At 39.0% G+C, this 22141-nt stretch overlaps 1 protein-coding gene across 9 annotated transcripts in view; it reads left to right on the top strand.

The window, feature by feature from the left end:
• Plcb4 (phospholipase C beta 4) overlaps nucleotides 1-22141 on the top strand; it is a 355157-nt gene that overhangs the window by 320378 nt on the left and 12638 nt on the right. For all 9 annotated transcript variants that reach the window (XM_063248709.1, XM_063248710.1, XM_023560190.2 and 6 more), the window contains 5 exons: nucleotides 32-182; nucleotides 5336-5385; nucleotides 5539-5604; nucleotides 14798-14913; nucleotides 20281-20356. In XM_063248709.1, the coding sequence (XP_063104779.1) occupies nucleotides 32-182; nucleotides 5336-5385; nucleotides 5539-5604; nucleotides 14798-14913; nucleotides 20281-20356 (459 nt within the window). The remainder of the gene's footprint in view (nucleotides 1-31; nucleotides 183-5335; nucleotides 5386-5538; nucleotides 5605-14797; nucleotides 14914-20280; nucleotides 20357-22141) is intronic.

The raw sequence follows: 22141 nt of genomic DNA, 5'->3' as shown, positions 1-22141 counted from the left end.
ATTTGGATCAGTATGAGTATTTCTGTTCCAGAGTGACATAGCTGATGTCCCCAGCGACACTTCCAAGAATGACAAGAAAGGAAAGGCCAATACAGCCAAAGCAAACGTGACTCCTCAGAGCAGCTCTGAGCTCAGACCAACAACCACAGCTGCCCTAGGCTCTGGCGTGGAAGCCAAGAAAGGTAAGGGAGAGTTGGTGGCTCTTATCTCTTCCAGCAGCATCAGCCCCTCAGAAGAGTCTTGTATGTAGATAATTAGAGTTATAGTAATTTTGCTAATTTTCCCATCCCCTAAACTCAGAAGCTTCATAGTGGCTTGAGGATCTGACAAATCATTTAATTTCTCAGAGTATTTAATAAAGAATCAACATTCATATTTCATCTGCTAGAGCCTCTGCTCTAGTTTCTTGGAGTACAATTTCCATATTTAAAAAAAATGTTTAAATTCAATGTCCTTTATAGGAAAAAAAAATACCTTTGTGCAGTGATGCTAGTAGCTAACTCATTCTTACTTTTGAACACTGTGGAACAGATAGGAACCTATCTGGCCAGGTAGAGTGCAGGTAAAACAACAGCCATGGCTATTTGAATATTCATAAATTCCCATCATGATAATTACTGCCAATTTCCCTCTGTACATAAATACTTAGTACCAATGATTTTGTACTTTGTGCAGTGATTTGCTTATTTGTAAAATTTTAAGATGAGCTGTTGAGGGCCATTCATTACTTGTGGATGAAAGGAGATCATAAGAATGTCAAGACACAGAATGGTGTGTCCCATTTGCCAGGATTCTGCCAAAATGTACAGAAACTACCTATTTAAATTCTGCTTCCATTCTCATTGGCCAGGAATCCATCCTGATTAGGCGGTATTATCCCATAGTGGTAATCCGGTATTTTCAAAATCTTCCTTGACCATGAGTCATTTACCCTTTTCACTTGAATAACAGTTTCTTTTTTCTCCTGATGATTTATCACTCCATATATGTATAGTTCCCATTCATATATGAATTCAGTGTCTTGGTTAGAAGGAAATTGAGTTGTTCATATACATAAGTGCACACAGGCTGCCATCTAAGGTACGAACTCAGAGGCTTTCTGAAACCAAAGTAGCATAGTAATTCAGCAGGAAAAAGGATGTGTGTTGAGCTTTGTGTAACAAATTAGAAAATTAGATTGCACAAAAGTAGCCCATTTGGTACTGGCTCTGCAGCTGGTTGTCTGTTGCTTCCTGAAAAGAACATGGAGTGAGGTAGTGACAGAGACTTTGTGCATTCCACAGCCGTTCTGATCACTATTAACAGTAGCTCTTGGACAGAGATGGACAATGGAAAACAAGAGGAGGAGTGTGAAAGTTCTTGCCTCACACTCACTAGTACCTAAACAGAGTGGTAATTAGAGGGTGTCAAGTGGCCTGAGAAGAGTGTAGTGTGTCCTGCTTACAGAGGACAAATGTGATCTAGTTCTAGAAGGAAACATGCCTCACCCTTGGTTCCAAACAAGGCTGCATTTGAAGAAGCCAGGCAGCTGTGACATTCCCTCGAATCCTCTCCACAGAGGCCATTGCAAAGATGACCAGCACATGAGTTCACTTTGGCCTTGAGTCAGGAGACTGCAAGCGTACGTAAAGTCACAGTCATAGTTCTACTGTCCTAGACATTCCCGCAGTCCCTCCTGAGCTTCACAGGATGGGCGACTAGGGAGAAGTACAGGACCTCACAAGTGTCCCCTCACACAGAGTGCAGTGGGGGCGGCTACTTAAGATGGGGGGCCTGCCTTCCAGCAGGGGTCCTGGAGGAGACTCCAGGGTAAGGTTCTAATTGATCCGGGCCTGGAGACACAGGCCTGACCTGACCAGGAGGAAAAGAGTGTAGAAGCCCAGAAAGGCTTCTGGGAAGGAAGCATTATGAGAAGCCCTCGGCATAGCGAGAGCACCAGGAAGGCTCATTTAGAATGATGTCTTAACACCCACTTTCCCTAGGTTAGAAAGGATTCAGAGGTCAACCTAAGAAGGTGGTGGGGAGAAGCTATCATTGAAGAGTTTTAAGAAGTTCAAGCTGGCAGAAGGGGGAGGTGCTAAGGGCCACTGAGAATTATGGTAATCATGCCTCTCTTATAGCACGTACTGCATATTTAGAGGGTTAACCAGGGGCAGGCATCCTTGCAAGTGAGACCATAGTTCATCCTCGGCATATCTCAGAACTGTGTCTCGCAGGGATCTAGCAGTCTGCTTCTCTAGAAAACAAATGATTGATGGATGAATAACAGTGACAAGAAGGGTCTGGGAAGACGGAAGTAGTCAACAGCAGAGGAGAAAGGAAAGGAAGATTAGAAATATACTGGGAAGTTGGGTAGGGCTTTGTGGAGAGAGAAACGCAGGCCCCAGGGGTGGATGGTGAGGGGAGGGGAGCAGTTAAGAAGAGGAACTGCTTTGGTAGAGAAAATGAATCTGGTCCTGGAAGTCTTAGAGTTCAAGCTGTCACTGATACATCTGGCAGGAACATATGACAGCAAATCTGTGAGAAGTCTACGGAGGAAGGAAGAACACTTGGGGGTGGGTAAGAATACTTAGGAGAATGAATGAAAAAGGAAGGAAAAGATGTGGGATGGTTATATAATAAGAATTAGTTTTGAGAAGGAATTCATCCCGAGAAATTCTGACTATAATAGTACTTGCATGAGTACTAACGGTGGAAATCTAGTCAGGAAAATTTGGTGACTTACGACATAAAATATGTTTAGGTGGACAGTGGCATGTTTTAGGAAATGCTGAAGAGAAACAGAAGGACGATCAAGAGCAGGGCCTGGGGAGACGGAGCTCTGAGGAGGTCCTGGTGGGAAGAGACTAGGGGTGTGGGTGGAGTGGACAGCTCTTACTGCAGACATCGCTGAAGGTGAGGAATTGAGAAGCTCTCAGCTGCTCCTCCTAGACACGGTGGTGACTGCACTTAAGTCCTGGGGGCAACAGATGAAGAAAAATCAGCTCCTGGTCAGTTTCTCTATTAAGTGTCTGAAGGAAAGCAAGTTATTTTTAGAAACTGATGTTGAAGAGAACAAAAACTTTATGGAGTGAAACTTCAGCTGGCCAAAATCTTTGGAGCCCAAAAGAGTGCTGCCTATCAGGGAATCCTACAGACTTGCCTCATATACAACAGTCTGGAGCTGCATGTGGCTTTTCAAGTGCATTTGATAAATGAAGCTTTCAAATTAGAACTTGAGTTTCTTAGTCACACGAGATGCTTAAGAGCTACATGTAGCCACAGACACTTCACCCAGAAGACATTTCTATTATCATCAGAAGTTTTACTGGTCAGTAAACATGCATGGAACTGAGCAGGCATAAATTCTTGTTCTGTAGAATGTAGATATCTTTCCTAATTTAATTGCCTGTGAGAATCAAAATGTTTGCAAGAAATTTGAGTCTTTCTCTGCCAACACAAAATGTGGCTGAAGGAGCTGTATGTTTGAGCAAGTTCCTGTCCATCATATTTTAGTTGAACCAAGACTGAAACAACAACAACAACAAAATAAACCAAAAGCCAAAGTTTCATCAGTCTGGATCAAGCTCTTAGTATTTTCTTGATCTCTGAAGGGGTTTCTCTGTCCGCCAGGTACTGTGTGTTCATTTTACAGACAGGAGAATTGAGACCTGGACAGGGAGCTCTTAGCCTAGCTAGGATTCAATTCCCTGCCGTAGTCTGGCTCTCACTTGTGGTCAGCCATAAAACAGAGACATAGCTTATGACACAGGACTCAAAAGATCAGGCACAGGAACCAGCATTCCCATGGCAGCCCATCCTAAAGTGTTGCAGATCACGTGGCTCATTTCTCAGGGTCAGAGCTCTCCTGCCGTCTTCCCACCCTCACACTTGTATACCTGAATCTTATTAAAATGGGTCAAAGTGGGACACAAGGTTCTGGGGCTTAATGCTGGTGTTTCCAGAATGCATCATACCTGGCCTCTGGAATTCTAATAGCAATCAATTACAGTACAGAGTACACATTCTCTTTGTTTGTCTAAGAAGAAAATCTGCCAACAGAACCTGGTAGGGATTCTTCTGCTGCTCTGGTTGCCATGGCAATGCCTGGCCTAGCCTTATTCAGATAGCAGGATGATTAGTATAGTACCCTAGGTTCTCATGGTAGCATCCTGTTCTGCTGTAGTCTGATGTCATTATTTCCTGTGTATTAAAGGCATGCTTCACTCAACAGCATTTTGCTCAAGTACTAAGGTTCATTTGTCAGAGAGAGTTTAAAACAAATGCTTTTGATAATTAAGTTGGGAATCGAGTTGAGAGTTAGTTGATTGGTATGTGTTGAAAAGCAGAGATAAAAGTCACTGCAGTCCATTCTGTTGTGCTGGATCTGATCCCCATCGTTATGGTTTGTGTCTAGGTAGTCTCCCAAGCCTCATACAGTCGTGGAGGTGGCTGAGTTTAGCGTTTGTAATTGCTTTGTTGTCTAGTACTGGGGTTAGTGCTGTAGTGCTGCACCCACCCAGCATGGAGCTGGCATACAATATAAGGGAGAGAAGAAGGCGTGTTTTTTCCTCTTTTGTGCTTTTGCTCATTGCTTGCGCCTGCCACGAACAGTTGTTCCTCTGCCACACCACTGTGTCTTGAAGCCAGCTAAATATGGACTAAAACCTACAAAACTGTAAGATAAACAAACTTTCACTTCCCTAATCTTGGGCGTCAGGTATTTTGTCTCAGCAATGAGAGAAAAGGAACCAAGACCATTATGGGATCCTTTAGCCATCTCCCAGCTGCTAAGAGTGTTGGTTGACTAGGAATTATAGCTCTTCCCTGCTCTAGGAAATTGTCCTGAAGCCATGGGATTCCCTTGCCTGGAGATACCTGGGAGGTTTTATAAAACTTCTGGTGTCTCAACTAACTCATGTGGGTCACCATAGCCCAGTCGCCTCGAATTCAGGTAGAAGATTCTTTGAGTATATTTATAAGAAAAAATTCCCATGGGATTAGGCTGTGCCTGGATTTCAACTAGAACCTACCTTCTTCCTGTGTCCTGTGCTGCTTACCTCTGTCTTTCGAGATTCCTCCCAGTGTCTGCCTTACATAACTCTTATGCACAGGAATATGAGTTATTCCTATGCACAGGAATATTTCTCTTTTGCTGGTAGGGAGCCTACAACCTTAAGCATTTCAATGGTCTACTTAAAGCTTTGTGATAGGGTGCAAAGTATTTATATTTATAACATTACACTGAGGCTGCATCAAAGTTTTTAGGTAAGATTTCAAAACACTGGATTTTATGTGATCAGTTATTCTTTCAGTTTTCATATATACAGTGACTTTTCTGTGACTTTTTTTTAAGGTATTGAACTTATCCCTCAAGTGAGGATAGAAGATTTAAAGCAAATGAAGGTAAAATTGCTTGGATTTTTTGCAAATGCTTTTATTCAGTGCATACTAGTAAAACAAATATGCTTTTGTATCTCACCAAATATAATCATTTTGACTACAAAAACAAAACAAAATTTATTTCTGATCTTTTTTCTTCTTTCATTTCCCCTACAGGCCTACTTAAAGCATTTAAAGAAGCAACAGAAAGAGCTCAATTCTTTAAAGAAGAAACATGCAAAGGTAGTGTTTTGTGTGTATGTTTGCTTCATTTTATTGGCTCATTCAAATTTTGCTTTCAGGTCTCTGGTGAAAACCTACAGCTCCTGTTTTGAGCTATGTATAGCTGAATCCTTCATAGCCAAAACCCTACTTAGAAGCTACTCATAGCCACATGCACAGCAGTACCTTCATTTTAAACTGGTTAGCAATTAAAACACAGAATACATTTGGGATTGGTTATCATAATTTCTAACAGTTGTTTCTGAAGCAGAATGAAGCTTCACCCGTTTAAAAATTGTTCCACTGGTTGTATGACTTTATGTAAAATATTGGGCAGTAGGCTAACTATTGAAGAGCAGCTCAGTCTTAACTGCTGGTCACCTAAGTTCCATGGGTCACTGTCTCATAGTTTTCCACACACTCACTGTGCTTGGAGATGTTAGCAAGCTGGAATTTCCAATTCATGACACCTAAAAAGGGAATGCATCTTCTCTCTCTCCCAGGGCTATGTAAACCCCACTTAGAAGCCTACTGCTGAAATAAATTTATTTTTTTCTTTCTTCATAAGAAGTCTTTCTGACAGTGATTTAGAAAAATTTTAAGAACTAGCTGCAGTATTAAGACAACAATAGTACATGGCCTCTGAAATTCTCTAACAGGTTGAAAACTTTTCAGCACTCACACAGCAGCCTTCTAGCTAGTCCTTCCTCACAGGGAAAGGAAGGAAATATAGCATCTCTTTTTCATTCTTAAGATGATGCATAGCAATGGCTGCTGTTGCTGCTGGAAGGATCATATCTGTGTTGTTCCATGAAGGGCACTGAGAGCAAAAGAAATGCCCTGTCTTAGTTGAAAGGAACACTTCTTCACATTCTGACCCGAACCTCACACCACGCCCTAGAAGTATGTCACCCTTTGACAGTTTGTGCTCCCTTGAGAGGTTCAGCTTTATCATGACATATTAATATTCCCTGTACTACTGAATTGAAGGTTCAGCACATTTGTGGTTCAGAAGTCACATCACATACTACTTGTTCTGTTTCATGAGTAATCCCTCCTACCGGGATTCCAGAAGCCACGCTCAGCACTTTGTAAGCATTGTCCCATTTAATACCCTCTGCCCTGTAAGGTAAATTCTGCTGAAGGCCCCATTTTGCACATGAGCAAATTAAGAATTAAGTTAAGCAATTTAATGCCCAGAATTAAGGAGAAGCAAAGCTTGGTAATGGAACTGAAATCATTGGAGTCCCAAACCCACTCTCTTATTGCATCATTCTGTGTAGAATGTGGGGTGCTTTGCTGAGTGAACAAGTCCTCACTTGCTGGGCCAACTGTGGTGACAGCACCTGCGATGATAAGGACATTCTCCACCTATTTTGAAGCTACTGGGGAAGAGCATGCCACCATGTTCTCAGTCTACCATGGAGCTGTCTGTTGATTCCCTTGCAGTTGAACAGAGGCTAGACTAACTCACATCTGGCCTATCTGCTTAATGAGAAAAATGGCAAAAATGGGAAATTACTTTCCCAGGAGGCAGGTCAGCAGTACCATTAGGAGACATCCCCCTCTACCTCTAATGCCTTTGGCTTCAGACCATGCATTTGCTTCCTCTGTTTAGCAGGCAAATTTTATGTCATCCATCAACCTGTAAATCTCATAGAGCTGGGTAAATCCAAGTTGCCTTCATTTTTAGAAAATAAACTTGAGTTTCTTGAATCTTGACTTTGTTGAGTTTCTTGAAACCATGTTATTATAGGCAGTAAAAGATGACTTTAAATTTCCATAAATGCCAAGTAGAATTTATGAAATCTGAATTCTAGAGTCTGTTGTACAAAACTAGTGCAACTAATAATGCTGACATTTATTTACTGGCACTTTTGTGTCACATATTTTATATATATTCTCAAATCCTCACAATGTCCTTTAAACCCAAGCAGCACTTTCCAAATTCTAAATATGAAAAACAAAACAAAACAAAGAAATTCAGAGAAGAGGGAGTCCTTTGCCTGTGTAAGATAACTGGTTCAATGCTGGTTAACATCCCTTGTCTACTTTTGACACTTGTATCTTTTTCCACCTAGGACACTGTCTAGTTTGATTTTTTAAAAAGCTTTTGTCCTGCTTTGATTGTCCAAGGCTTTGGAAATTTTTTTTCTAATAATTAGGTCTTTCTGTCTACGGACAGTTTACAAATCTTAGTATATACTATTTTCTTGATACCACTGTCTGATCTATGTTGATGAATATATATGAGTATTTACTTGTCAGCATGTATTTAAGACAACTGTGCCAACATGCTTGTCTTTAACACAGACAAAAAAAAAAACCCTCCTGAAGGTCAGTGGAAAGATACATTGATCCTGTTATTGCTGGGCACTCTTGGCATCTGATCCCCACTTGACTGTGTTTAATTTAACACCAGTACTTCTGAAAACATTGCAAAGTAGGATAACTATAGAGAGGTGAATAATGGTGACCTGGACAGATGAGATCATGTATGCTTGAGAGAAACACAACTTGACTAAATTATTTTGATTTTGAATTCGGTCTCACTCAACAATATAGGCTTCAAACCAATAAACTATACATTTTCTCACACTAGTTTTTCTTTGTGTACATCATTTTGATGATCTCAGTAACATATTTTTAAAAGCAGTCGTGAAGCTGTCAGAGCACAAGCATCTTTGCTTCTTTCTGAATCACTTTATCAGCATTTGATTTGGGGGCCAAAAAGCTTTGTAAAAATGCATATTCTTGTGCCCAGCCGAGACTTAAATACAATCTCCAGATAAAATCTATGAAATACATCTTAAATAAGCTTCTCTATTATGTACACTGTGTTTCTAGAAACATTTTTTTTTTATTATTTTAAGGTAGTAAAATACAAAGGAACAAGACAGAACAAAGCCAGTTGAAACAGTGTAGTGAAATTGGTATAGCACTTCACAGCAGGTTACTGGGACAACAGTAAACAGGTACCATAGTATATCTTGTAATCTTCACAATAGTTGTTTTTTCAATCATGTATAGCAAAATAAAATGAAATACAGAGCATTATAGAACTTATCCAAACAGAATATTAAATAGAGCAATACAATTAATCAGAACTAAGCAAAACAGTGATAACAATATTTGCCTTCAAAGAGATGGTAGAAGGAAATCCCCTCTATTTGCTATATTGCATATGCTCAACCTCTCAAGAGATGCTCAGACCTCTGACTTCCATTGCTAATGTGCAGGGGTGTGTGTGTTTGATTCTCAGCCCACACGCCAGTAGGCTCACAGCTGCTTACCACGGAGGCAAGTGGGTTGCTTTGTTTCCCAGCACCCTAAGTTTCAACATGGCACGGATCTCAGGAGACACTGGGTGGTTCCTTCCCTGGGGCAGCTGGAGCTTACCCAAGCCACGCTGCTAGAAACATTTCTTTAGGAACACTGTTTACCACTCTCTACCAGCCCTAACCACTTACTGGGACTCTAATCAATTGCTAAAATATGATCTATATCTTGCAAGCAATTGATTAGAGTCAAATCTCCTAACCTTTATATGAAAGATAATCTAAACTTTTTTGTAATCATTTTGAAGGTACCTAATACAAAGTTGAGGTTTTTTAGCCGTAAACTTGGATATATAATTACCTCCTGAGAAAAGAAGGAGGCCTAGTCTGTATCCTTTCCACTACTATATCTGCGGCCCACCTTGGCACTTATTAATGAAGAATAGGGGCCTATACTTAGTCTGACCTCTTACATATGTCATAGATCAGTGATTCAATTCATCCTCAGACCAGAAGGGAAGTAGAGTATCCATGAACTTAATCCCAGTGGTTCAAGAAATGAATGTATAGTTGTTTTCATTAGTTGGGGTCCAAGGGAACAAAGAAAGGGGGATGGAGGAAGAGAAAGGGAAATAAGAGGAATAAAGACATGCCAAGTACAGGAACCTAATAACTCCAGTCATTGTAAATATTATGAGCCATAACTTGTGCTAAAATAAATAGTATCAACAAAAATGAGAAAAGTGATGGGGAACCAGAAGAGGGAGAAGGGAAGAAAAGGGGATAAAAGGAACACAAGCTGTAGCATGTACACGCAACCACTCTCCGAGATGATTGTATACTGTGTGCATTAAAAATACGTGCTAGTAAGTGTTAACAAAGAAATGAATGTATGACCCAATAGAGAGCTCATTTAAAAGATTGGCTACAGGCTGAAGAAAGAGTTAGCGGACTAAACACGAGACTCTGCCATTTGCAAAAGAGAGCTGTGAAAATACCTGTGGGAGCTGCTAGTAGAATAGTGATAAGACAGAAAATGACTGTGAGGCCCCAAGTGAGACTGAGGTGTTCAAGAAAATGCCTGCAGTGGAGGGAAGTGGTGACTTTCAGTTGCTTTTGATCCTCTAACTGCAGCTGGCAGATTTCTACTTGTTCCTCAATATCTGGAAATAGCTCTTCAGTCTGAAGAAGGAACTAAGGTAGTGTATGTGCATGTGTTTGTGTGCACACGTGTGTGTGTGTGTTGTGTGTGTGTGTGTGTGTGTGTGTGTGTTTCAATTTAAAGAGACTTCCCCCAGCCAGGTGCAGTGGAGCACACCTGTAATTCTAGCATCCTGCAGTGCTGGGGCAGGAGGATTACAAGTTTGAGTGCAGCCTGGGAAATTCAAAGGCTTAGCAAGATACTGTCTCAAAATAGAAAATTTAAAATGACTTGGAATGTACCTCAATGCAGAGGCCTTGGATTCAATCCTCAGCACCACAAAAGACACCTTATTTCTGTGGCACATATTAACGTGTACAAAATCATACATTTTATTCTGATAGTTTCATATTTGCATAGGATGTGCTTTGATCGTATTCATATCCTCTGTTGTAGGATAAGAGTTTTCAAATGTCAATTAGATAAGACACAAACAAAGCAGAACTAAGCTACAGTAATCCCACCCTCGCACGTAACTCTGATGTGCACAGCTGCGAATGTTTTTCTAATTTTCCAGAGTGGTCAGAGTGGTAGAACAAAATCAGTCAATCAACTGATAATACCTAAAACCAAACATTAGGTAAATACTCCCAGTAACATGTTAGAAAAACAATTACAAATCAATTGCCGGTAAGGGCTAAACAAGAAGTACCTAAGTGATGTTGCCACTTACACTGCAGTACAGTTAGACCCAGTCATTCCTGTCCAAGTACAAACGAGACTCAGCTCCCACCATTGGTGCCTCCAGAGTGTCTGGGCCGGCTGGATTCTATGAAAGAGAACTGTAAAATCTTATACCTGTTTTTGTGGTGCATCCAACCCACACATAGGGTCTCCCAGAATTAGCTAGGCTGAACTGTGATCCTCCCACCTCAGTCTTTTCAAAAAGCGGGGGTTACATGCATACAATTCCATGCCTGGAAAAATCTTAAATCTTATAAATGTTTTGTTCTCTTAATAATATACTCTAATTGAGTTTCTTCTTGAAATACTATGTCGTTGCAAAAAATTACCCTAAAACCTGTATCTGCAAGTGAAATGCACCTTTGGGACACCAATATGCAATATCGACATTAGATAAATCAAGTAAAATGCCTGAGAAACCTACGAAGATCTACATCTGGTTGAAGTTACTGGTGGAAATTGTTCTCTTTGCTGTACAAGCAGTATAGTTAATAATAGCCAGGCTGCTGCTAAACTCATCAGTTGTAATTCATTTTAAGACCTGGAAAGCAGACCTGTAACTCTGTGAAGAAATCGAAATGGGCAAAGACTTAGCAACCATCCACAGAGTCAGACTCTTAGTAATCTCCAGGTGGTGTGCTGAGTAACATGATTTACTCTGACTGTGCACCACCATCTGTGGTGTGATCATTCATGCCCAGAGTCACCTCCGTCACATGGATGAGTCGCAGCAGCAGTTTTCCCCAAAGAAGCTGTTTTATTTTCTTAACTTGGATGCAAACATACAAATGCTGCTCAAAGCAGTATAGTAATCCCCCCCAAAAAATGTTCCAATTAAGATTGGCTTTAAGTCCACAGATTTAATTTTGCTGCTGACCTGAACAATAAAATTTAATTTACTTTGTTCATGTCTCCCTATTCCATTAAGCCATATCTTAGTTCCTTCATCTTCTAGAAAAAGCTGAATCTTGACCATCAAAAAGCATTCTATACTTAGGGTTCCTTTCTTTTCCATTCTACTAATCAGGGTCTGGGAATAAGTAACCTTGAAACATTTCAGTGATCACCACTTTCCACACAGCTGTAGAATTTTGAGTACAAAAAGAAGGATAGAGACAATTTTTGGGGGACCAGCATTTTTAGCTATACTAACTGTAATCATTTTAATTCAATAGGCTTTAAATGTTTTTCAAATTATTTCTCCATACATTAGGTAATTTTGTAGCTCCTGCAGTTCATGAATTATGCTGGGTAAAGATATCTCACTTACTCTTCTATTAGAGACATTGAAGCTAGGAAAGATTTATATGTGTGGAAACATTTTGTATGTATTACACAAGACCACTTTGCTAATGACTGATTGGAGCTGAGACTGGAATCCAAGTCCTCTTGCTACTTTCTCATATTTTTTTAATCCATAGTTTATTTGCATATTTATTGGGTATCTACTTTGTATCAGGTACTGGTAGGTAAGAATAAAAAAAAAAGGCAACCTTCCTTTGTGGAACATTACTCCAGAGTTAAATCCATCATGAACAACTTTTTGGTACAAACAGCCTCAATCCTTACATGCAATTAAGTTTCATACCTAAGTGAACTAAGATTCTCCTACATGATCTGTTTTCTCTTTGCCATGCTAGAATGTTTAAACAGTCTTCTCCATCCTAATTTGAATTACATTTGCAAGAGACATAGGAAGATGGGACCTCCAACATGTTTTAATTGAATCTCATAGAGTTCTGTATTGCCTAGAAAACACATTGCTAACCAAACATGAATACGTCTAAAAACATTAGAAAGATTAGGGATAGGCCATTTTAATAGATTCCTACCATCCTGCCAAGATGTTGCTAGAACTATTAGACATATTTAAGGATACATCGGTGTGTTGCTGTGCTCCTGGAGCAGCAGATTAAGCTTAAAGCAAAGGTTTACTAACTTAATTGATTGAGGTCCCATATTCTTGCTACTTTCTGAAGCAGTTCTGGAAGTTCTTTTCCATGAGTATCTTTAGTTACACTCTGATGGTTGATTTGATGTCCTGGATTATTTAAAAATGTTTGGCTTTCATGGTTATTTTAACTTTTGGGAAGAGACAGAAGTCACATGGTGCCTGATCCATTGAATAAATGAATAAGGACACTGTAATGCTTTCATTTGATAGAAATTGCTGTAAACAGTTGACCAATGAGATGTGATTGGAAAATTCAGTGAATGTTTAAGTTTTGCAGCTTATTATAGTAAAAACACATTGCCATTAGTCCCCTTCCAAACACTCAAAATACACCATCTTGTTCCCAGCACAATTAATTATCCCATCATTCTTGGCAATGTGTCTTATTGCAGTAGGTTTTTAAAAAAAATTTAACATTTATCCATACCCCTTCAATCACCCCTTATAGGTATCCTTATCCCAATTACAAAGGTAAACAGACTTGCCCAGGACTGGGGACTTAGGAACTTAGGTGTTTTCCCAATACCATTCTGCAAATTCTCTGACTGATTGTGTTTATAACACAAAGGTACACCCCTTGGAAATATGGCTTTTTGTATGGAGTATTCCAACTGCAAATTAAGTAGTCCTGGTTAGACAGAATGTATAACTCCCCCACCCTGATTCCACAGGAAGATCACAACCTTTATCTCCATTGTTAGTTCCTGTCCTGGGGATCATCCCAGCTGGCACAGTGCTCCAGTGTGAGAGACAGGACTGTGGAGGCCTGGTACATCAGTGCATTCGGAAGAGGTTGTGTGTGAGCAAGTGGACCATGGAGTCCTGTTTAATTGACTATGAAGGACAAAGTAAGGAAACCTTGTTATGGTTAAAAATCCCTTCCACCTTTGTTGGTCACAAAATCTTTCAAAAACATTAATGAATTAGGTTTGGTTAAAGGCAATCCTACTTTATGAAAATGAAATGTTTTTAAATTAAGTTGCTCAATTTTTAAAAAATTTAGCAAAAAAAAAAAAAAAAATGAGGCTGAGGATTTCGCTCACTTACCAGGCAAGTGCAATTAAGCACTTGCCTGGTAAGTGCAAGGTCGTGAGTTCAATTCCCAGTACCAAACCAAACAACCCAAACAAACAAACAAAAATGAAAGAAAGAAAAAAAGAAATACGACTATAAGAGTAGTTATATACACTGAACAGCACCAACCCATTCCAGTTATTGCTGTCCCATTTATTCTGAAGTTCCTGAAGAGAAAGACTAGGCTATAATATTAAGTAGCATTTAGAGATGGGTGTTCATAATGGTGCTGATTTTGTCTCTGAGAGACTGAGAACCTAAAGAAACCTCATTTCCTATGATTCACTTGCTATAGCCAAATGCCTTCCTCATTGTCCAGGAAGATAAAGTGTTTACAAGGAAATAGTTATTAGCTTACAAGCCTTGCAGACTTAATTTCAGCAATTCAGTGAAGATCACAAAATCTTTTCAAATCTTTAAAACCTCATAACAGAGCTCCTGAACAAACATTCTGATCACCCTCGTGAAAGCATCTAGGTGAAGGAAGTCAGTAAATATATCTAGGGATGTAGATTCAGATGCAGCTGATGGTGATGCCCCCCATGGCAAGCTCATTGTATAGTTATGGCATTCAGGACAGCCCGAAATGTGCCAGGTGTTTACAAACCATCTCACACGTAATGGACAGTTGTATTTAGTAAGAGTAGAAATAGGATGGCTAAATTTGGAGATTAGAGATAAGTTTGTAGAAGGGACACAGGCCTTGTGTGTGGGACAGGAGAACAAAATTACCTAGAAGAAGGCACTTGAAGAGACTGGCACTACCTGTCCACGAGCAGGGCTGCCTTTGCAGGTTGGCATGTTTGTGAGACTGAGGCTGAGGACTCCCTTGTTGGAATGCCCTTGGACAGGAAACTCTCCTGTTGGATGACAGACAGGTCTACACAGTTCTCAAATTGACTACTCGTCGACCTTCCCAACCAAGGCTCTGGGAAAGCTTGTGAAACCAATGCCATCTTGACAGTGTGAAGCTGGTCACCTCACTGGAAGTCCACTGTGTAACTGCAGACTTCTGTCTTACAGGAGCACAGTACCATGCAGAAGTTACATTGCACACAAGTTGACAAAATCGTGGCACAGTACGACAAAGAGAAGTCGACTCATGAGAAGATCCTAGAGAAGGCTATGAAGAAAAAGGGGTGACGTTTATTTCCTTTTCCTTTTTTCATAGGGTGTCTTGGCTCACAGTTCAGCTGCCTGTTTGGATCACAGAAGAACTTAGTGTTGCCTCTATTTTTATCATTTCGAATTACACCTTGAGAATATTAGACTGGCTCATTAAATACACTGGCATCATAACAGGGCCACACGTCAGTCCCCTTAGCTATAGTCTAGGGAAGCTTCTCAGTAGAGTCCTGAAAAAATATCTTAGCCACAAACAGTTAGAAAAAAATACTTTTCCATTCTGAGAATTGGGTACAAAATTTTGAAAAATGTTAAGCTCACAGAGAAGTTGCAAAAGTATGGTTGGTTCCACCTTACCTGCAGTTTCAGTGGTTTGAGTTAACTGTACAGTCAACTACAGCACAAAAAATTAAGTGGACAATTGTAGAAATAAACAGTTCATCAATTTTAAATAACTTCCATATCAGTATATTTGTTATTGTTGTAGCTAGTATCATATTGTGCCTTATTTATAAATTGAACCTTATCATAGATTTACGCGTATAAGAAAACAAACAAACAGACAGTGTAGCTCAGTAGTATCTGTGCCTTCAGCCAATCACTAGGGGGCTTGGCATTAGCGCAGAGCCCCTGTGGAAGAGGGAAGACTGCTCTAGCAGAGAAAGTTGTTGTACCCTTAACTCGGCTTTGCTAAGTGTTAACATCTCACAAAACCACAGTACAGTGATCAGACTGGGAAACGGACATTAGAACAATACTTCTTAGTTAAACTGCAATGATTTTTCAAATTTCAGCATTTTCTCAGTAATGCTGCTCTGGGATCTACTCTAGAACTGACCATGCATTTATTTTCTTCTCATTGTTTTTCAGTCTACAGACCTCTAGTCTCTCCTTAGCTTTCATGACATTTTCACTTTGAAAGAATACTGCTCACTTGTTTTGTATTTTTTTCCATTTGGCTTATCCTTGTTGTGTCTCACAAGTAAAGAAGGCTGTGTGTGTTTGACAAGCTCACCTTGGAAGTCGTGATGCTTCCTTCTCTGTGCATGATGCTGGGAGGTGGTACCCAGTACTACTATGTCTTATCAAGGGCAATGCTGGTGTAGTGATAGGTGATGATTTCTAATCTATAACGTTAGTTACTTTTCCATTGGATTAATAAATACCCTGAGGAAGACGCTTGTGAGCCTATGTACATATGCTGTCACCTGAGAAATTGTTTTTGACATGGCTTTGTCCTCCTTCAGTGAATTTCCTCTGGCTTTTAATCTCCTCCTTTTAATTTATGCTGGTATCTTCAAGCCTCCCACAGAGAAAAGTAGAAAAGAATTATTTTTTTCTCTACCTGTTTTTTTATTGTTGACATTCACTCAAGATAACAGAATTGATTGCATTTGTTACAATTTCTGGTCCCAAAGACCTAATTTTATGACATGAAACTAGTATATTTTCTTTCAGGAGTAAAGAGTAGGTAATTGCTTGCACCTGCCTTCAATATCGCACCTCAATTTTCATTCTTACTACAGTTAGATTTTTCTAGAAAAACAACAAATCAGACCCTAACTACAGAACACCATTACTATGCAAAATCTACCTTTGTTTTCCTATTGTTTTCATTGTGTATCTCAGAAGCAAAATTGTGGCCTGTGGTTTTGAAAAGTTTTCAATACATGCTTTAGGTCAGGCAAACCTCACCAGTTCATCTCATGGCTCATGTGACAGCACTGTGGTGAATATGATTCATTTGGAGCAGCTGTGATTCTTACAGACTTCTGCGCACATCAGCAGCTTCGATTGTTGTGTTTTTAAGTTGTTTTTTTAACTTTTAGACCAAAATGTTGAAAAGTAAGTAGACATCCTAATATATTTTTTAATTTTAAAGAGAATAAAACAACACAACACAACACAGAATAAAACAGAACAAACCAAATCAGCATAAAACAATGTAAGCAATACTGAATTTCAAAACAAGACAACAGGAAATCAACAGTGGCTACCATAATATCTCGTTTTCTTCAAAAGAGTTGTCCATATCTTCACACACAATGAATTCAAACAAAACCAAATAGAATAAAACTGATCAAAACAAAAGAATGAAAGCATTACAGGCCTTTAAAACCACACAATAGGAAAATCAACAATGGTTACCATAATGACTCTTGTTCTCTTCAAAACAGCTGTTCATATCTTCAAACATATTGAAATAAGAAAACAGACTAAAACTAATCAAAACAAAGAATAAAAGCATTATTGGACTTCAAAACAAGATGATAGAAAATCAGCAATGGCTACCATAGTGTCTTAGAAGTAGCTGTTGATACCATCACATGTAATAAAATCAATTCTTGTAAACTCTTTAGAAGATCTAGGCATGTATAAGCCTATACATGTACATCTGTCCTTTCTATATTAGAATGAAAAACAAAACACAATACAAGAAATAAAAGAGACAACAATAATGAGGAGCCCCAAACAATAACAGTATAGGCTTTCAAAAACAAGGTGGTAGGAACATAACTAAGGTTGCTATTTTGCATAGTTATCTTCAAAAGAGTTACTCAGATTACCAGATATAAACATGCAAAATTGATCTAATCCTATGAATGTTAGCTGTTTTGCTCCAAGAAGTAGTAGAATTGGTAGTACAATTATCTTAGCTAACTTAAATGTATATATACAAACTTGTGCCCTTTTTCTTTTCTCCTTTGCCCTATCTGAGTTATTTTTCCACTTTGAGCAGTTTCTTACCCTCTAACAATATTTATTGAAGATTTTGGATCTTGTTTACTCCTTCAGTTTCCTGTCCTAGGGAGACAATATGGTATTTACACATGTGAGTTTGATTTATTTCACTTACGAGTATGATCTCAAGTCACGTCCATTTATCTATAAAAACCTCAATGTGGTCCTCCTTTATAGCTGAGTGGCACTCCATTGTATAAAAATACCACATCTTTTTTGTCCATTCCTCAGATGATGGGCATTTGGATTGTTTCCAAGATTTAGCTATTACAAATTGTACTGCTATAAACACGACACCTTTATCTTTTTTTTTTTTTTTTTTTTTTTTTTTTTTTTTTTTTGTCTTTTTCCTTTTTATCGGTACCAGGGATCGAACTCATGACTGCCTGCTTGCAAGGCAGGCGCTTATGCCGCTGAGCTAAATCCCCAGCCCCGACACCTTTATTTTTAACGAACAAATTTCTGACAATTTTATAATACTTTCCAAGAATAAATTCATTTTTATTCTCAAGTTATCTTTTCAAAAATTGGTTTGCTTATTCTTGTTCATGGCTGTTGCTTCCATATATTTACATCAGAATCTTCATTTAGAAGATTTCAAACTCAAGCAACATATAGGTTTTGGTTTTAAAAGATACTAGTTTTCAACATCAGTAAATCAACGATATTGCCTCTAGAAACCAAATAATGAGATGGATATATATATATATATATATATATATATATATATATTAGGCTTAAAAGTAAAGTGGAGTCAGCCTAACATTTATTATAAGTTGTTCCTGGTCACTTACCCCCCAGACAGCCTGTTGAGCAGTCTTGAAGGTCTCTCAACAATAGAGCCCTATTTTTCCCTATTATAGATTAGACTGGAAAAATTCATCTATCCAGTTTGTCTTCACTGCCAAACTCAGCACCACTTTGGGACTTTCCAATACAGAGCATTTTCCAAAGACTTGAAATAGTAGAAGTCTCAATGATACAGTAAAAGTTAACTTCCAAGTCAGATACCAGCTTTGTTTTTCTGGAGAGCTGTATTAGTAGAGTTTTCCACTGTTACTGACTGTTATCAAAATGGCTCAGACTTTTTTATTGTAGTGTAGTGGCTAAAGTGTCCTGAAAGGAGGAACTAGTTAATCTTTCTAGATTTCACAAGTGAAATCTGTTTCTAAAACAAACACAGAAGATCTTCCATGTAAAATACTTTGACTTAGGACTTTCTGACTTTACATTGACGCAGAAGTACTATGTATTCCGTAGGGACTTACATCAGATTTTTAATTTGTATCTTTTTCTGGGCTCACTGTTCTCTAACAACACTGGGCACTGGCTGCCAGTCAGCCAGAGAACCATGAGGGGAAACAGCTGATCCTCTGTGGAGCACTGCATTGCTAGACCAGGTTATGGTAGGTTAGGTGGATTCAATGTATTTCCTATTTAGCAGTATTTCCAATTTATAATGCGTTTATCAGCCCTGAGCCTCTTGTAATTTAAGTACCTGTAATAGGTTTTATTACCTTCCTCTCAACGTGAAAGGAATGACTGAGATGGAGGAAAGGAACTTCCTTAAAGTACCCTGTAGCTGTGGCCCAGTGAGATAACTGTGTCTCTCATGTGTTTTCAACTCAGTGTCTTTAAAAAGATAGAAGAAGATGGATTGGAGAGAGAGATAAAGTCAGGAAAACTCAGAGTGCATAAATTGATTTTACATAGACAGCAGACAATAAGGAGATACTGCAGGGGAACTTTTAACCTTGATTTTTAATGTTGTAGTTCTTTGTTTATGCCAACTGTTAAGACTATTGAATAAAACCTATCATTGAATTTATTGTGAAGGATATTATTTAAGTATAAAGACAGGAAAATGTTTCAGGAATGCTTCAAGCTCTCTAAATAACAGACTAGAGAAGAAACATACTCAGTTCCATTCAAGGAGAAGGAATAGTTTGATGAGAGACCTTGAGCTTTCTCAGGGCAATGCTTGATTAATACTATAATGAAGCATTCAGACTGGGGCTTTCATAAACCAGAGTACATGCTGAAACAGACGCTGAGGACCTGTTCTTGGTTCAGCAATGATACGGAAGAGAAAACTTTCCAGAATCGCCGAAATGAGCAGTGATGCTTGCTGGGCAATTGCCTAGCATGTATTTCTTAGTCACAATAGGCTCAGAAGCAAAAATTACCCAGTAATGCCAAGAAATGCTATTTTCTTTCTCATTGGCAGGTTTAAAAGACAAAAGTCTGGCTTTGCAACCAGAATGAATTAGAAATTCACTTCAAAGCTGAAGACCTATTTTCCAGTTTTCATTCCCAAAAATATTTTATTGAATAATGAAAAAAATAGCTCAAATAAAAAGAAAAACCAAAATGGAAACTCTGACAACAGATTCTTAACAATGAAATAATTGTTGGGTTTGAAGTGTTTCTTTGTGTAGTGGTTGAATTGAGTAATCACGATATAGATAATATTTTGAAAGGTATGAATCTATCACTAGAAAAACTCTTGCTGCCCAATGAGCCATGGCACACCACATTTGATGAATATATTGTCTTCATCAGAAAGCTTTATCACAGGGCCCAAGGGAATTGGAAGATAGCTAATTTCTGGTATGCATTTTGCAATTTTCTATTTTCAGGGGAAGCAATTGTCTTGAAATGAAAAAAGAAACAGAAATTAAAATTCAGACATTGACATCAGATCACAAATCTAAGGTAAGGAAATGCCAGATTTTACTGCAGTGACTTTCAGAAGACATTTGGGAGTTTTTTTGGAGGAGGTACCTTGTGTTGATCAGAAATCACAGTGGCTTGGGGCTGATCTGAGGAGAGAGGGGACCTCGGGTTCATGTGTACTCCCAGATTCACTGCACCACTTCCTTTTTGTTTATGGAAATATACTAACTATATTTATGCTGTCCAACTCCCAAGACATCAAGTGAAAAATAACTGAGGAGAAGCACAGGTAATACCGTGTAAAATGCTAACTATATAATCCTTATAGTAACACTGACTATATAATCTTTATAGAAGTAAAAACAATAGGCTTTTGAGTACTTTTTTGATACTTACTCCACCTTAATTTTGCTGGAGAAAATGTGGGACGAGAAAAAGTCTTAGTTACTTTTTACTTATTGCTGAGACAAAATACCTGATACCCAAAGTTGGGAAAGGAAATGTTTATTTCTTACAGTTTTTAGTCCTTACTCAGTTGGCTCCAAGGCAGGCATGCAGGGCAACAGTTCATGGCAGCTGCAAACAGCAAGGCAGAAACCAGCAAGAGAGAGACATACCTTCTTCCTGCTATTACAAAACATCCTGGCTCCACCCCTACTAGGCAGGTGTAGCATTCACACCCCCAGTCCAAGTGCTAGACAATGAACCAATCACAAATGCATGAGACCTGGGGTCCATCTATATAAACCATGACAGAAAAACTGAAGGCTAATATTCTAAGAAAGGAGTCTAATGACTTGGATTTCCCCTAAGACAGGAGAAAACAAGAATTTGAAAGGCCTTATTTAAGGTTGTGGCCATTTGTGGATCTAAATGCTAAAACCCCAAGAAGAACACAAACAATTCTTACAATAATAATAGATTTAAAAGAAAAATTCTCTTAAAAAGCTGTCAGTCTTAGCATTTGGTCAACCACCCAGCACCATCTGTCCATGGCAGCTCTGTCATTGGGCACAAAGGCCTGGCCATATGCAGGGAGCGGCCACGCTGTGCTAGGTGGAGTCACCCTCGGTGCTCCATTGCCTCCTCTAGCGTGCACTGTGAGGAGGCAACAAGTCACGTGCTCTGGAAGGCTGTTCCCCGCCTTCCTCTTCTCTGGAATACTGGAGAAGTCATGACTCATTCAACGTGCAGTGATTTTTAGATGCTTTTGCTAAGCAGAAAAAAAAAAAAAAAAAAAAAAAAAAAAAAAAACCTTAGCAACAGTGTCATTGTGCTTTTATTGCATAATAAAGGGTATCAAAGTTTAGTCCCTTAAAGCAACTATTATTTATTAGCTCACAGTTCAGTCATTCAAAACTTCAGTATGGTTCTTCTGGATTTGCTGGGCTCACTCATGTGTCACAGACACTTGTGTGTCCGGTGGTTGGCTGACAGCTGGTTGTCTTTTCTTATGTGATGTTGCAGCCTCCAGCAGACTAGCATGGACTGTCACAGGGTACCAAACACCACAATGCACTTTCCTGCGTATATCACATTTGCCATTGACTGCTTGGCTAAAGGAAACCACAAGTTCAGCCATAGTCAAGGAAGTGGAGGAATAGATTCTAATTACTGACAAGAGTACCACCTGCAAAACCACATTTCCAAGTGCATAGATACTCAGAGGCAAGAATTTTCTATGCAGAGTGTATTAGGGATGAAACAGTAAGTTACAGTCCAGGAATAAAGAACACACAGCTCTGTTTAGACCTCTGGCCTGATGGAAGTGAAAAGTATAGGGTAGTAAAGAAAATTCTGATGGAATTGATAAAGGAGGCGCAG

Source organism: Cavia porcellus, unplaced genomic scaffold (assembly GCF_034190915.1).
Source record: "Cavia porcellus strain 051 isolate PalLab524CR breed Dunkin Hartley unplaced genomic scaffold, mCavPor4.1 scaffold_5, whole genome shotgun sequence".
Classification (NCBI taxonomy): Eukaryota; Metazoa; Chordata; class Mammalia; order Rodentia; family Caviidae; genus Cavia; species Cavia porcellus.
The sequence above is the reverse complement of the archived record's forward strand: the minus strand, read 5'-3'. Positions and strand labels throughout refer to the sequence as shown.